At 40.5% G+C, this 14796-nt stretch overlaps 1 protein-coding gene across 1 annotated transcript in view; it reads left to right on the top strand.

Moving 5' to 3' along the window:
- Nucleotides 1–14796, top strand: part of DPCD (deleted in primary ciliary dyskinesia homolog (mouse)) — a 125164-nt gene that overhangs the window by 41801 nt on the left and 68567 nt on the right. Inside the window, exon 2 of the mRNA XM_085606463.1 lies at nucleotides 8759–8839. Coding sequence (XP_085462589.1) covers nucleotides 8759–8839 — 81 coding nt within the window. The remainder of the gene's footprint in view (nucleotides 1–8758; nucleotides 8840–14796) is intronic.

Here is a 14796-nt window from a genome sequence, read left to right as displayed (position 1 = left end):
GGGCGAGGGCTTCATGAACAAACAAAATGGTTTGTACCCTGCCTTACAGTCTTGAGTCTATGTAAATTCACAAATGGGCTAGTCCTTTTTGATCTCACGCATGAAAGTCTGCCACATGGTGGGACTGTTTGTATAAGTTAGGGAAGAGCAAAATCACAGTTGTTATTGATTCAATATACATTAAAAATGACCAATGCCTGACGTCCAAGCCATTCTTATAGCTTTGAGGGTCTGTAATCATAATAGTCTTAATTGTCACTCTTGTGGTAGGTTGATGGTTAGGAGTTGTGTTGGTACTGTCATTGGCAGCGCTGGCAGTGGCCTGGCCTCCTGACGAGGGCCTTGGCACTTATTGTTTTTACAAATTGAGCACTGATAAGGGGAAAGGAGAAGGTGTTTATTACACCATCCTACTGCTATGTGAGTGGAAGTGAAAGAGTTGAGAGAGGGCATTAAGCCTCCTGATATAAATCTAGATAGTGGCATTTTTCAGGAAATGTGGAGTGGCGTTTAACATTCGATATGTAGGTAATGAGTGATACATTTGTACTCATCCCATTACTAGGTCATCCCCATTCTTTTATGTCACTGTAAAGGTGTATAAAATGAAGCACATATTATTTGTCTTGCCATCAGCCTTGTCAGTGTTTCAAAGTGTAGTAAATAAGATCTCTAATAGGATGATGAGTGTGAGCTGTTTTCAGGCTGATATCTTGGTATGTGGGGGACAGATGAAGAACATGACATATTACAAAGTGTGCTTGCGTGCTTGAGGTATTGGACCAGTGTGTATAGATATTAAGAAGGACAACTACTAAATTAAGTTCAGGAGCATAACGTATATTAGGGATACCATTTCCCCGGGAAAAATAATTGGTGAAATCTTTAATCACTATGATGCCTCTAACGGACAAATATAATTTAAGTTCCTGACTATATCTTATAGTGTGATATGCATAATGCGTTTCCATTTTGACCATAAATGCAGTGTAATGTGGCATTTACATAAAAAAAGAGTTAAAAAATGTTTGAAGCGAGTCGAGAAGAACTTTTAATTAAAAATGAGATAAACAGTGCTCCTTCTTAGCACTCGTTTGTCATGAAATGCTGCTCATTCTCATACTAATGTTGCTGCCCAGTGATGTGAGGGGCACTATTGAGACAAGCTTATTAGAGTGAGCAAGTAATCATCTTACATGAGTGAGTAGCACACTGGACATTTTGCCCCAGTCATTATGGTAGTTTCCCACATTTCAAAGGTTTTGTCTACAAAGTATATATTCAGCCAGTGCTGAAAACCTTCTTACACATGGTTCATGGTTAGTGCCATTCTTCGAGGTAACTATCATTGGTTGCCACTTATTTCACTGCAGTCACTTAAGCAATGTATTAACCCAGCATTAAAGGAGTAATATCATTAGCGACTACTGCCAATAACACTTTGGTGGAGTGGGGGAATAATAAAAAAATTTAAAAAAACATAAAAGAACTTAACTGCTGCTGCTGGACGCCGCCTCAGTGCTTCTCTGCTCCCGTCCCAACCCAATCGCGATGCTGTTCTCACATGAGGGCAGCGTTGTGACTGGCCTGAGCGGGCTGAAATGCAGCCCAGTTAAGGCCTGTGAGCCTGCGCTGGTTCACCACCCGGTTGTGCAACTCAGCCAGATGGAGAAATGCTAAGTGCACTTGTTTGTTTTGGCTGGGCACAACAGACATGCACACTTAAAGTATGCCAACCACTCCTTCTCCCTAGTGGACTACGCTGGAATAGAGAGGATCTCCCCACCCTCGACTAGCCGGACTGGAATAAAGTTAAAAATAAAATGATAATATAGTTTAATTATCATTTCATTTTTAATCTTCTGCCTTTCGCTTTCGGTAGTAGGGTGATGCTCCTCGGCCATAGCAGAGGAGCCGCCCCTGAGTAGTATCCTCCGAAGTGACTATCTTGTTTGCCTCATTGGCTTTGGAGGAAACAGGAAAACTATTCAGTAATGGACCATAAGGCGTTACCTGTGTTTTAGGATGTTAGGACATTTCTGGACACTGTTAAGGGAGTGGTATAATGTTAGGACAAAGCACATGTAGTGTATTTGTGATCCATCAATTTGTTGGACTTAACCTTCCGAAAGATTGCCTGATCGTGGGTGTAACAACTAGAGGATCTTCCGAGGGGAGATAATTGAAAGGGAGACTGGCTATTGTGGGTGGAGGTTTAGTAAATGAGCATTGAAAGAAGAGTTTACCTGGTTCAGGAGGATGATTGGAGAGAACTGTCTATGTCTACCTGTGAGCCTGTTAATAAAGAAGATGCTTTGTCTAGGGGGAGAATTTTAGAGCGTAACACATTTGCATGCCTTAAATTTAAGGACTGTGTACTGAATATTTCTCCTTGAGCTTCCTTTTCCTTGAATTAACGCACAAGAGTAGGAATGCATGTTTTTTGTATTGTATTGGAGTGCTTCTAAGCACATCTTTGTTTCTAACTGATTATTTATGAGTATGCTGATAAGAACGTTATTCAACATAATGTATCAATTACATTTCTCTTAAAAAACACAAAGGTCAGACCTATGCCAGTCAGGATTTAAAAACGTCGTCTTGGATGCAAAACTTCACTTTAATTATTGCTTCCCGAGTAATTACTGTGTATTTACTTTCTACAAAGATACGAGTGACCATCTTGAGCATTGATGTGCAATAGCACCTGTCAAATGTTATAGCAGAAGTCATCATCAGAATCAGTCACTAATGTATCATTATTGCAAGTTTGAAAGATGCTGCAGGGCATGTCTAAAATGGCATGGACAGTCTTTTTGAAAAAGAAAGATTGTGTTTTTGAAGCCATTTGAAATATTTTGGTCAAAAAACAAAACCATGTAATCCCCCCCCTAAGGATCAGCATGATCAAGATGACAAATTGTATAGACCATGCTTTCAAGCTACTAACCCATGCCTGCAAATCCCTCCACAACACCGGACCCAAATACCTCAACGAAAGAGTCTCCTTCCACGTACCCAAGAGAAACCTCCACTCCGCCAACCTCGCCCTGGCAGAATCCCCACGCATCCGCAGAACCACAGCGGGTGAAAGGGCCTTCTACGTCACGGCTAAGGCCTGGAACGAGCTCCCGGTCAACATCAGACGCTCCCCCACCCTGCACACCTTAAGGAAGAGCCTCAAGACCTGGCTCTTGAGCTGACTCGGAGCTGCATCCCCCCCACCCTCCCACCTAGGCACCTTGAGACCCTCACTGGTGAGTTGCCCGCTTCACAATTCCTTGATTGATTGACTGACCATGCATTCTGGCATTCTGACAAATTCAGATTACCCAACAATATCTTCAGTCTAGTGAATGCCATGTCCCAATAACTGGCATACCTACTCCGGTCCAAACCATATGTCTTAAATCTACATACTCTAAAGTGCATCTTGGACAATTGTCTGGGTGGAATGGGTAAATTCTGCATATCATAGTTGGAGTGAAATAGGTTCTAGTAAATATTTACTGTATTAGCTTGAAATGAGCATTGCTTGAGCTTCCAGTCATATAAGGGCGTTTTTTGTCCCACTATGAATGAGGGAGGGTCCATTAGATCAGCAATCCATCTGTCCTTGAGCCAAAATTGCACCGTATTTTTTTTTTCTACAGTGACATGCTTTGTACAGGGAAGAGATCGTCCAGCCTCCCTCGTGTTGGTTCAGAAGTCCGGATAGCAACCCTGATTTGGGGGCCTGTCCTGGAAAACCAGGCCATAATAACCTAATTTTTCTGGATACTCGAGCGTAAAATAAAAACGATATATATCACATCAAGAGTGTAGGAAGTACACCTACTGCATATCCTCAGGGATACCAGAATGAACACAAAAGTATGCGGTGGTGATGGAGGTAGTGTTTCACTAGGACACTTGCCTAAACCCTAGGACCTGCTGATATGCTAATCTTATTGGATGAGGAAGTCCCGCCCAGTTTTTGTGGCATGCTTCATCATTGGCTTCCTCACCCTACCTTGGTAAGATGGTACTACCAGGGCGGACTCAACTTCTATGAGATGGAGTTCTTAATAAGAAAAGCAACTTGAGAAAGACAGGATCCAGTTAATTATAAAAATGCCTTGAGGAAAACCCTAAGCAATTTCCTTTTTATTAGAAGATACCTTGGGTGTAGTTACAATGAGTGCTGGATGATTAAGGATACAATGTGTGTATCCAGAACAAGCCAACATGTTTCTGCTCATAGATTACATCAAACATTGATCAGGGGATTTTTTCAGGGCTCAAGGATCCCTGCTTCTGAAATATTAGGGCACATGTATGTGCGAAAATGAATTTCTTCCCTCCATACTGTTCCCGATAACAACCCTAACTCTTGTTTGTTAGGACTTCATGTTCTGGTCGGACGGGGCATCCTCTGAAGTCACACTTTCGTCAAGAGGTGCGCCCATGCGTTGTACCTACTCTACCTCCGAAACACCAGCCATAATGTTCACAAAGGATCAACACACCTCTTGACGTGCCATTAATTTTCTAGCTTCCTCGCATGTTAACAAACTTTCTTCATTATATAAATCAATTGTTACTAGAAACCTGCCTCAGAGCTACCCCATTGTTTCTACCTCACTTCTCAGAGCATTAATTCCTGAATAACTTCAAATTTCCGGAATACTATGAAATTTGTGTCTGAATCCAGACTCTATATTTTCGGCATATAGACTATCATACAAAATCAGATTTAATGCCAAAAATAAACAAACATTGGCAAAGCCAGTATGTACAGCATTGACTGTGAGCGTTTTGGCTTTATCACTGGTAGTTTTTTTTTTTTGCACAATTGTATTGTTGGGAAACTGCCGGGCCCTCCCAAATATAAAAAAAGAATTGGACTAAAGCAAAAATAAAAAACTTTTTGGGGGTCTGCAATAGGAGTCCCTGCCACTGAAGGGAACTGCTTTGTATGCGGAGGTGCCTCGTATGAAGTCGCAAAATGCCGTAACTCAAACTGAAGAAAGCTAATGACTGAAGTGGCTGCCCATTTCCGCATGTGGTGTGGTGTGCATTAGTGGGTAGAACTAAAATATGAAATTACACAACTATAGACCAGTAGAGGAAGAGAGCTGGCTGAAAGCCCCAATAAGTATATAATACTTATACATTTGGTAAAATCAAAAGGTCTTGTCTAACGCCAGACCTAAAAAGGATGTTCTGTTCAAAGCAGGAGAATGGAGAGACTTATCAGGATTACAACATTTGGTGTCCTGCAGTACAGAAAAATGTTGTGGAATGCAACTACTAATAGAGAACCTGTGCTTTGTTTTTGAGTTTAAAAATTGCTTCTTGCTTATATGAACGTTTATTTGATTTCATTGTAGTCCAACAGCTCCTCTTTTCTACTGCCTTTCTTCAGAATTTGATGAGCTCTCAGGTGACCATATGAAATGCAAATTTTTATATATTTTATTTTGAAACCCGTTTACATGTTCATGAATATAAAATGCCCCTCATAGCCATGTTTAGTACAGATAGGTCCCATGCTATCTACAGGGATCATATTCCACACTACATTTGGGAGGTTTACCGGTCCCGTCTCTGGTTTTAAATTGCTGTCTGTAGTTAACGTGTCTACTTGACATCAATTCCTGGCCACTACATCTAAGCTCACACATCTGCTTGTCTTGTAAATTCCTAATTGTCCCTCACAACCCAAAATAATAATCTTGTCTCTCTAGAGATGCTAGTTCATCTCATCGCACAGGAGTTTTTCCTTTTTGCTCAATTCTCTCGGTACCTCACAGAAGAACCTTTCTTCGTCAGTAGAAACTGTCTCAAGTGGTCAATCCTTTATCATTCATTCATTTAATTTATTTAATCATTTATTTGAAGCAGCGACAACAGTTAGATCAGAAAGGTCTGTTTAGCTTTTTTGGCATGTAGGTAATATAAGTTGGGTTGAGTGCACATTAGATGTTAGTTGCAGTTGGTCTGTGGTAGATAGCCCCACTACCCAATTGATTCATTTTGGAACAGATGTTTTCTCTGAGAGGTTTTGAACTTCTCACGTGAATTGGTGGTGTCAATATCTGTCTGTAAGGATTTCCAGTAAAAAGGAAGTAGCAGAAAGGAAGCCCAGATCTTGAACGCAGCAAAGCTTATTTATGTTTATTCAGAAGATTACATTGTAATACTCAATCTCACACTCTTCTAGAATTAAAGCATAGTAAACTCCTTGCAATAACGCTTCCCCACATATTATGCAATTTCTCTACCGCAACACCACACACTTGCACTAATGTAGATAGGCTGATGTTTGCAGTACCTGCTGTAGTTATACGTTTGAAAGTTTAGGGATGTGCAATAAGAAGACATCTTCTCAGCATTCTTTCTGGTGTAAGCAAATGTGTACATGTCTTATAACCACTCTTTTTGAGAAATAAATTCCCAGCACAAAGTGGCAGGATTAATACCTCACAAACAAGGCAGTGCTTCTCTCTTTCACAGAATATTGTTCTTCCTTCAGAGATAATGATCTTTGGATGGTGGTAGTTCTGTTTTTCTCAATCCATGTCTTTTGAGAACGCACTTCCTGAACTTTTTACAGCTTGCATTAGTAGTTGGTATACTTTTCGGTTAAGGATCAAAGAGCCTTTTTAGCAATAACAACCTTACAAATTGTATTCTAATCAGACAAACCCTCTCTGGACACAAACGATTTTTCATTATTTCCAGTCTTGTTTAATAGGTCTTTCTGGTCAGGTCGGGAACATTTTTATGAAAAATGATCTACCAAAAGAAAAAATATAGTAATTCTATTTGCTTCCAATATGCTCACCTTTAATCTAATACCCTTTCATCCAGTCTTGTACCTTAATTATGTTACAGGATGAGCAGCAAAAGTTAATCTTGAATATTCGGCAGTCCAACCTTTATCACAAGAGAGTTTGAACACTTACAACAACAATTTAATATGTTCTACTTCATTCAATTCAAGCCCCTTACCAGAATGTCATCCTGGAAATGTAGCACACTTTACCTTCATATGTACAGAACATACGTGTTGGAACACAGCATCATCAGAAGGCAGCAGATGGGGTGTTTTCTTAAACTGGTTATCACTAAGGGTGTGATGAATGTAGTCAATGCAATTTAAACCTGGTGCAGCAGAAATGAGATGATTAGGTGCCAAAATGTAGATGCACGCTGCAGCATCATTAATGGTTGTAAGCACACATTTATTTATGTTGTTACTTTGACCACTGTCAAACATACTCTTATGGTAATACCTTCACTTCAAGAAAACATCACTTTGACTTGCTATCGGTATCATTAAGGTGACGATTTATTCAACCATATATCTTCAACCTGTACTTGAAGTCCAACCCAAAAATCAAAACCACCCAGTTGCTACCTTAAATTTAATGATATCCTAACCCTACAGATCCTCTTTTCCCTAAGCCTAGATCTATTTATATCAAAGTAAGTAGATAAGAGAACATGAACCGGGAAATGCCTACTGCCCCTCTTGCATATTGATAATATGTATATTGAAATATTAGTTTATTGTTAAATTCATATTTAACATTGGTTATTTTAGTTTACTTTTCAGGCCAGTTTTTATTTGTGACTACTTTTAAATTAGCTTTTAATCTACATATCCACATACAATAGAACTTGACATACAGATGCTATTGAGAAAGTATTAGCATGTCTCAGTGAGGTAGTGGAAGAATTCGTGAGCATTTCACTAAATATATCACAATGGTGATAGAATGAAGTAATGGAGTTGAAAGAATTGGGTTTCAGCCCACCAGTTCATACCGTATGCTCATTTAGAACTTCACCTTTCTGCCTAGACTGATAGCTAGAGTGCTGTCTTTTGTTCAGTACGTCTGTTCCATTCAGGGAATGGGCATAGATGACTAACTGATGTCGCATTTGTAGGCATCCTGGTATCACTGCCAAACTGGGCCGTATTTGAGCAATGAAGTCAATTAGTAATTGGAAGCCACTGTTAGCACTAATCGAGCAAGATTCAAACTGAAGAGTCAAACTATTATTTTACTGTCCCTTTTGACTGGAATGCCATGCAGATGTGATAACATCATTTCAGAAGTGTTACGGAGTTCTTGTTTCCAAGATCTGGTAGACTGTCAGCAAATATTTGCCTATTGCTGTGTAAATCAAAAATGTACTTTACTGCAATTCTGCAAATAATCCTTGTGAATTAATTTTTCAATACGCCCATATAATTTCATATAGATCACCAAAAAAGCAAAAAGAAATCCATTGTTTGCTTTTCTAAATCTTTGTTTTCTAGCAAGAAGGACATGAAACACAAAATATTGCCTAGCTGGCATCTTCAATATGAGAAACTCAGCAACTGTGTGATTTGTTAATATTAAAACTTGACGGCACTTGCACTGGGATTTATGAGATTCATTACCTAAAATTAGTTAATTGACATTTGGTCTTATGTCACTGGTCTTCATTATTCTATTTTCACAGAGCCATGCTATTATTTAACATGCATTACTTAATTTCTCTGTCAACTTGAAGCTCTTGTATTGCTTTAGTGACATATAACCCGTGTTGATGTGCGTGAGGATTGAACTTGCTAGCTATTTAAAGCTGCAACCTGTATATCGGAAGGTTGAAATAAACTTAATTGTCATGAGAAAATTCTTATCGGTTTTAGAAACAAGTTTAAAGTGATTTAAATGCTGAAGTAATTTGGAGTGCCTCTCATAATTGCTTTTTATAGGAAGAAGGAAAGTACATTACCTTTTTACTGATGGAAAAGAAATGGCAGAAGAATATGACATGAACACATGTGAGCTGTTGGGTAAGTGATATCCAGAGTGCCAGTGTGACTTTGTTCCTTAGCTGCTTTGCCCCAAATAGCGGATAGTACATAACAATTTTCAAAAAAGCATAATAGTTGCTTTCTGAATGTGTATGAATGGTGAACTACTGTTCATGAACAGATTTTGCATTCTGAATAGTCACCAATTAGTTTAGGAGTATTGGAAGTGGTAACCTAATGGGGATAGCTAGTAATAATCCTGTATCTCCCATGTCTAGAATCACAGATGTTTGCATGATATTCTGGGCAAAATATGCCACTTTGATTCTCACAAAATAACAGGCTAACAATTTTATAAAGATGGCTTCAGATTAACGTATTGTAAAATGTCACCAAGCTGGACAAAATGATGTAGTTTTATTGATTTGAGACTTTTCTATAGCACTGCTGCACCATAACAGTATTAGTGTACTTTACATAGAACATACATTGGTATGGCATAGAATAATTTGTGGAAACAGTATTGTAGATTACAATAAAGCATACACAAGTTGGGTAGTTCCAGTAAAAGTACCTCCATGGATACCGCTGAATAGGTTCACTACAATAGCTCAGACACAGCTTCAAGAGGTGCTCAGTTGAACTTTCCCCGAGGACATGGAGAGCATGTTGAGATCTTAAATCAGATGGGAGAGATTTCCAGATTTATTCAGTGGGCCCTATGAACGTTCAGATTTTGTGCTTGGGAGGATTTGAACTTCAGGACTTCTAAGTAATGTGATTCTCTGCTTTGGAGTCTTCTTTGTCCTCCATGTTCGTTGAGCAGGTTGTTTAAAAGGGAAGGATTCTTTAGGTGAATTGTTTTACAAGTTAGTCACTCAATCTTAAATTTGCTCTTGCACTCTGCAGAGAGCCCAGGGAGGAATAGGTGAGATTTGGTCATATTTTATAGTTGATGTTGGAAGGGTCACCAAGGAGTGGGGGACTGTCATCAGTATTTAGAGTAACCACAAATGATGTGTGTTAAATTGTACCCAAGACAATCTGCAAAATGACAAGGGCACGTGCTGCAGTTTTTTGGTTGGTGGAGGAAAGGAATGGTTTTGTCTTTTTTAATTGAGGAAATGTGATAGATGGTTGCTTTGACTTTCTTGTTGATGTGTTGGCCCTGTGAATAGGTGCAATCACAAGTACAGCCTGGAGATTGTACTGCAAAAGAGATGGATGGGGAAAAACATCTACCATAAGTTCATTAACGATTGAAGGATCACATTTTTGTGAGAAGTAAGAACTATGTTTGCAAAGATTTACTATTAAGAAGTATTTTGACAACCAGATTAGGAGCTTTGTTTAGCAGAAACGAATGACAAGTTTGCTACTAGTTCAAGAAGTTTTCAATTAAAGTTGTGCATCATCCTTAGATTCAGGAATGGAGAATCATTCCCCTTCATGTAATGTGCTCAGTGGCTCAAGGTAAAGGTCGAAAAGGATTCGCCCATGAGAGATGTCACAAGGCATCAGTGCTGGTTCCTAGGTGCACTGCTCAAAATTAACCGGACAATAGTGACTCAATAGACATGATGGAAAATACGTGCAGTTATTTTTGATCAGTTGTGTTGAATGCAGCTGAATGGTCAAGAAGTACAAAATAGCAGGAATCTCCTTCATCCAAGATTCAGTGTATGTTGTCTATCACTTTGGGAGTGGCTGATTCAATTCTGCGCGTTACACAAAAGCCTATTTAATAGTTCGCTAAAAGATGCTGTTTTTCGATTAAAGGAATTGTTTGAGTTAAGGTTCCATGCTAAATATGTATAGTGTACAAGCATCTACATTCTTTCTAAACTTGTTTTTTAATGCTTTTAGCACTGCTATTGCTAAAAGACTTGGTCTGGCATATGATTAGTGTAAGTTTGGGTTCTTACCTGGCAAACCAGTCACGTTTTCAATCCATTGCACTTATTTGACAGGTTAAACAAACCAGCGTTTGGAAATAAGGTTGCAAATAATATGTTGCAAAAATATACCTGGTTGCCATCAAAATGGAGGATGCACAGACTATGCAGATTAAGGAACCAACTCTTTAAATTTCCTTTCTATCTACAAGCAGCTCCATATCCTAAGATTTCTTTTGAAGATCCATGAATAAGCGGCTAAAACGCAAAGCTTGTTTAGTCTGTCGAAATGAATGAAGGCACATTTATCAATCCTGCCTCCAACCAAATAGAAGAACAGATGCACTATTTGGAGATATTCAGGAAACGTATCTAAACAAAATTATCACTTGTGGTGTGTCTCAAAAATCAACAGTGACTGTTCCTGTTTAATATTCATGTTGACACAATTTATAGCTATCTACTCAGTGTAGGGGTGACATTTTACATGCATGATTAGGGTACCCATTTGCTATTTACAGTAACCAGAGACAGTAATACTTGTGGCTTTTAACAGGATTGAAAAAGTGGTGGGGTCTTAAAATGGGGAGTGGCCTATATAATTAAGAGGCGTGGCTTACATATGCTAAGTACATTTTTCTGAAGGCCATAGTATGCCCCCGCCAGGGATTTTCGTGCTACACTAAGTAAAACATGTGAAATATAAATCGAAAGTTAATCACTGACATGGAATACCTTAATGCTTTTTTTACATTATTGTTCAAAAATCAACCCATGTTATTTGACAGTAAAGTTAAATACATGAATATAGGGCCCAATAGTGACCCGTTTTAATGTCTGTTTTTAATTACTAATGGGCCTGAGACCTGGAGGAACTTAGCCCACTTAAAGCCATTACTCGTCAGGGGTAGTACGCGCTATATAAATGCAATTACAATACCAGGGCTTTAAGTGGGCCAAGTTCCTCCAGGTCTCAGGCCCATTAGTAATTAAAAACAGACATTAAAACGGGTCATTATTGGGTCCTCTTTACAACATAACTGGTGCAGTCCGACACAAGTAACTTAATAAGCTTAGGTGGAGTCAGCTTTGAGATACTTGCATACAAGATAAGCACTGGGAAGCCCAAGTGCTGCATTCAATAATAACATTTCAAGGACCCCTTCCCCATTATGGATGTTCACCAAAGCACTTTTTAGGTCTCGCCTAGCGTTGCTGCGCACATGCGTAGTTCGCTCGGCGAGATTTATTGCTAATGAAGACTTTTAGAAAAAGGCTTGAAGCCCCGCCCCTCATTTCCATTGACTGGCGTCACCATTTATGCTAAACGGTGGCCTGCCATTGGAAATGAGCTTTCTGGGTTGCCTCGCTTTGGCTTTTTGGTCCGGCCCATTCAGACTGGATCGCCTGCTTCATGGCTGTCGGCTGTCGTGAAGCAGTTTCTTATCACTATGCCAACAAACCGTGCGATCCAGTCCGGATGGGCAGGACAAAAAAGGAGACATGGCGCCGCATGTTTATTTTTGCATCTCCCTTTCACTTTAAAGTGAAAGCGCGATGCAAAAATAAACAGCGGCTGCCTGGGTAGCGCTTGTTCTCATTTGGGGCGGGGGGTGAACTGTCGAACTCCCCTTGTAGTGGTCAGGCTCACTTGCCATGCACCGTATGGGTTTCACAATTTTCCAGGGCCGCTTTCCGTTCACAGCCCGGCCCTGGGGAGGAGAGTAAAACTGATACCCTCTATAGGGCGTGCGATCCGCCAGGCGTGCGAGCCAGGAAGTGAATTTGGTAAACTTGTGCGCATGCTCAGAAGGGAGATTGTCGCCTTTAGTCAGTCTCCATTTATGTGCGCTAGGTGCGGTCTGCCCCTCACCGTCTGCTCCGCGCAGATGGCTGTCATGGGAGCAAGAACCGTAGGGTGTGAGGCGTAACGCAGAGAAAGCCCCAGAACCCCCTAGACTTGGAGATGGTCACGTTTCGGGACCCGGACAGCCCCGGCGCATGCGTGGAGCAAGACAGCGGTAAGGACTGGACTGTGCACCTGACTCCACTCACCGCCCATGGCCAGCAGCAGAAGGTGGTGGGGGCAGAGTAGAGACCCCCTTCTAATTCACCTCCCGAATGCCCCCCAACGCCTGCTCCGCCCTCCACTCTTATTCCTGGGTGCAACGAGTCACATTGCCCTGGAGCTGGTCCTGGACTCCCCCATTCCCGGGGGTCGTTCTTTTATCATACCCTAAGGGCCGTCACCCCAGATAAGAGGCACGAAAACATAGCTCAATACTTGGGTGTGAATAGATGTTGACCTGTTCTCTACAAATGATGCGGATGGAGAGGCAACGGTGGAGCAGAGAGCAGCGCTGACAAAAGCCTCCTGTCCCATCTGTAACTCCCCCTCTCCATCCACTGTCTCCCTTTCTCTCTCACTTCTTCTCTTCTCCCCCTCTGACTTTTCTCCCAAGTTCGTCTCTCAGTGCGGGCTCAACATCGAGGGATTCTTTGCCACCTCCAGCCCCGCTGAGCCTTAACAAAATCATGTACTTTAACGTGACATCATGTAAGGTAACTGCTGCTCCTGTGACCCGCTCTTGTGCCTTCGGGTGGAGCTCGTGTTCAGAAAACTGCAAATAAGTCACAATATTTAGTTTTAGTATTAAAATAGTTTTCCCTCGTACCTCGCACGCCTTATTTATGGGTGCAGGAAGGTGGTGTGAGGGTGTATGCATCTTCTGTGCGCCATGAAGAAAGCTAGCGCTGTGGGAACGATGCACAGCCGCTTCAATGTGCCTCGTTCAGGGGCCAAATCTACATTTTATTAAATAAAACATGTCTGTTCCGTTTCACTGAAGACTTGGCTGTGGTCTACGCATGCAGGGGCCCCGTGCGCCCCTTCAGACCCTTTCTCAACTTCGAGACATTTTTCTGTACATTTAAATACATTCGGTTGGGCCAAATCGCGACCAGATCTGTACATAAATTACACGTCCAAATCATGCAAAACATTATCTAAAAAAACAAACTTTTCAACATATTGAAATAAGAAAAAAACGGTTGCCTCGAGTGATGCAAGAATTTTCGCTTTGACCTGTGCACTGTACATACGCCAATATTGTTCTTAGATTTGAAGTACCACGAACGAGTGGGGTTTTGTGCACTTACCCAAAGGGAAACCCAGTTTCTCCAAGCGTCGCAGGCATCAGTCGGCCAAGGGAAACAAGCTTTTGCAATGCAATAGTTCTCGCATTTATGCGAGTTTGAGCTATTGACATTGCAAATAACAATGCCTTTTATTTTTGTTTTCGTTTTTAAAACATAAATAAAAGGCATTGTCATTTACAATGCCAATAGCTTAAACTCGCATAAATGCGAGACCTATTGCATTGCAAATGCTTGTTTTTAGCAGGAAGTGGTCCACGAGACTGCTGCCTGCTCATAAAAAAAGTGTGTATTTTTGTTTTCTTTTCCTGAATGCATCTTGCTTTCCTTTATGAAGAACGCACTGAAATAAAAGGAAAGTTGCTTTATTTAAATATAATCACAGTCATGGTGGTCTGCTGACCTCAGCAGGCCATTATGCCTGTCATTGTAGCCAATCGTTCTGGGTCTAAATGTACGACCTACCTCTTGTGTATTAAAGAGGTAGGTTGACTTGCGATCCACTACGAGTTGGTATTTTGAGAATCAACCTATTAATCCATTCTCAAAATACCAATTGATTCATTAGAAGTCAGTGCAGAAATTGCGACCACTTCTGAGAAATTCCTTTATGTACGTTCCATTTAAGGAATCGCAAATTGCAAATTGTTATTTGTCTCAATTTATGGTTCCTTAAATGGAATCTTTGTAAACGAGGGCCATAGTATCTTTGAAATGGTGCTTTATTTCAATCAATGCATTTCGGAGTGTCTTCTTCAGGATGAGTCCCTTTGCTTCATTTATACAACAAATCTGCAGAATAACGGAAACTGTCTTTCATCATTTTTTTCCTCTATATTAAAGTGCGTTACACAAAAATAATAATTGTACCTCTCTAAATTTGTTTTCTCCAATAGAAAAAACACACGTTGAGGAAATAATAAACCTAACCCCAAATTCTCTTAT

This window comes from Triturus cristatus, chromosome 1_2 (assembly GCF_964204655.1).
Source record: "Triturus cristatus chromosome 1_2, aTriCri1.1, whole genome shotgun sequence".
In the NCBI taxonomy this organism is placed as follows: Eukaryota; Metazoa; Chordata; class Amphibia; order Caudata; family Salamandridae; genus Triturus; species Triturus cristatus.
Note: the sequence above shows the minus strand (reverse complement) of the source record. Positions and strands in the feature narration are given on the sequence as shown.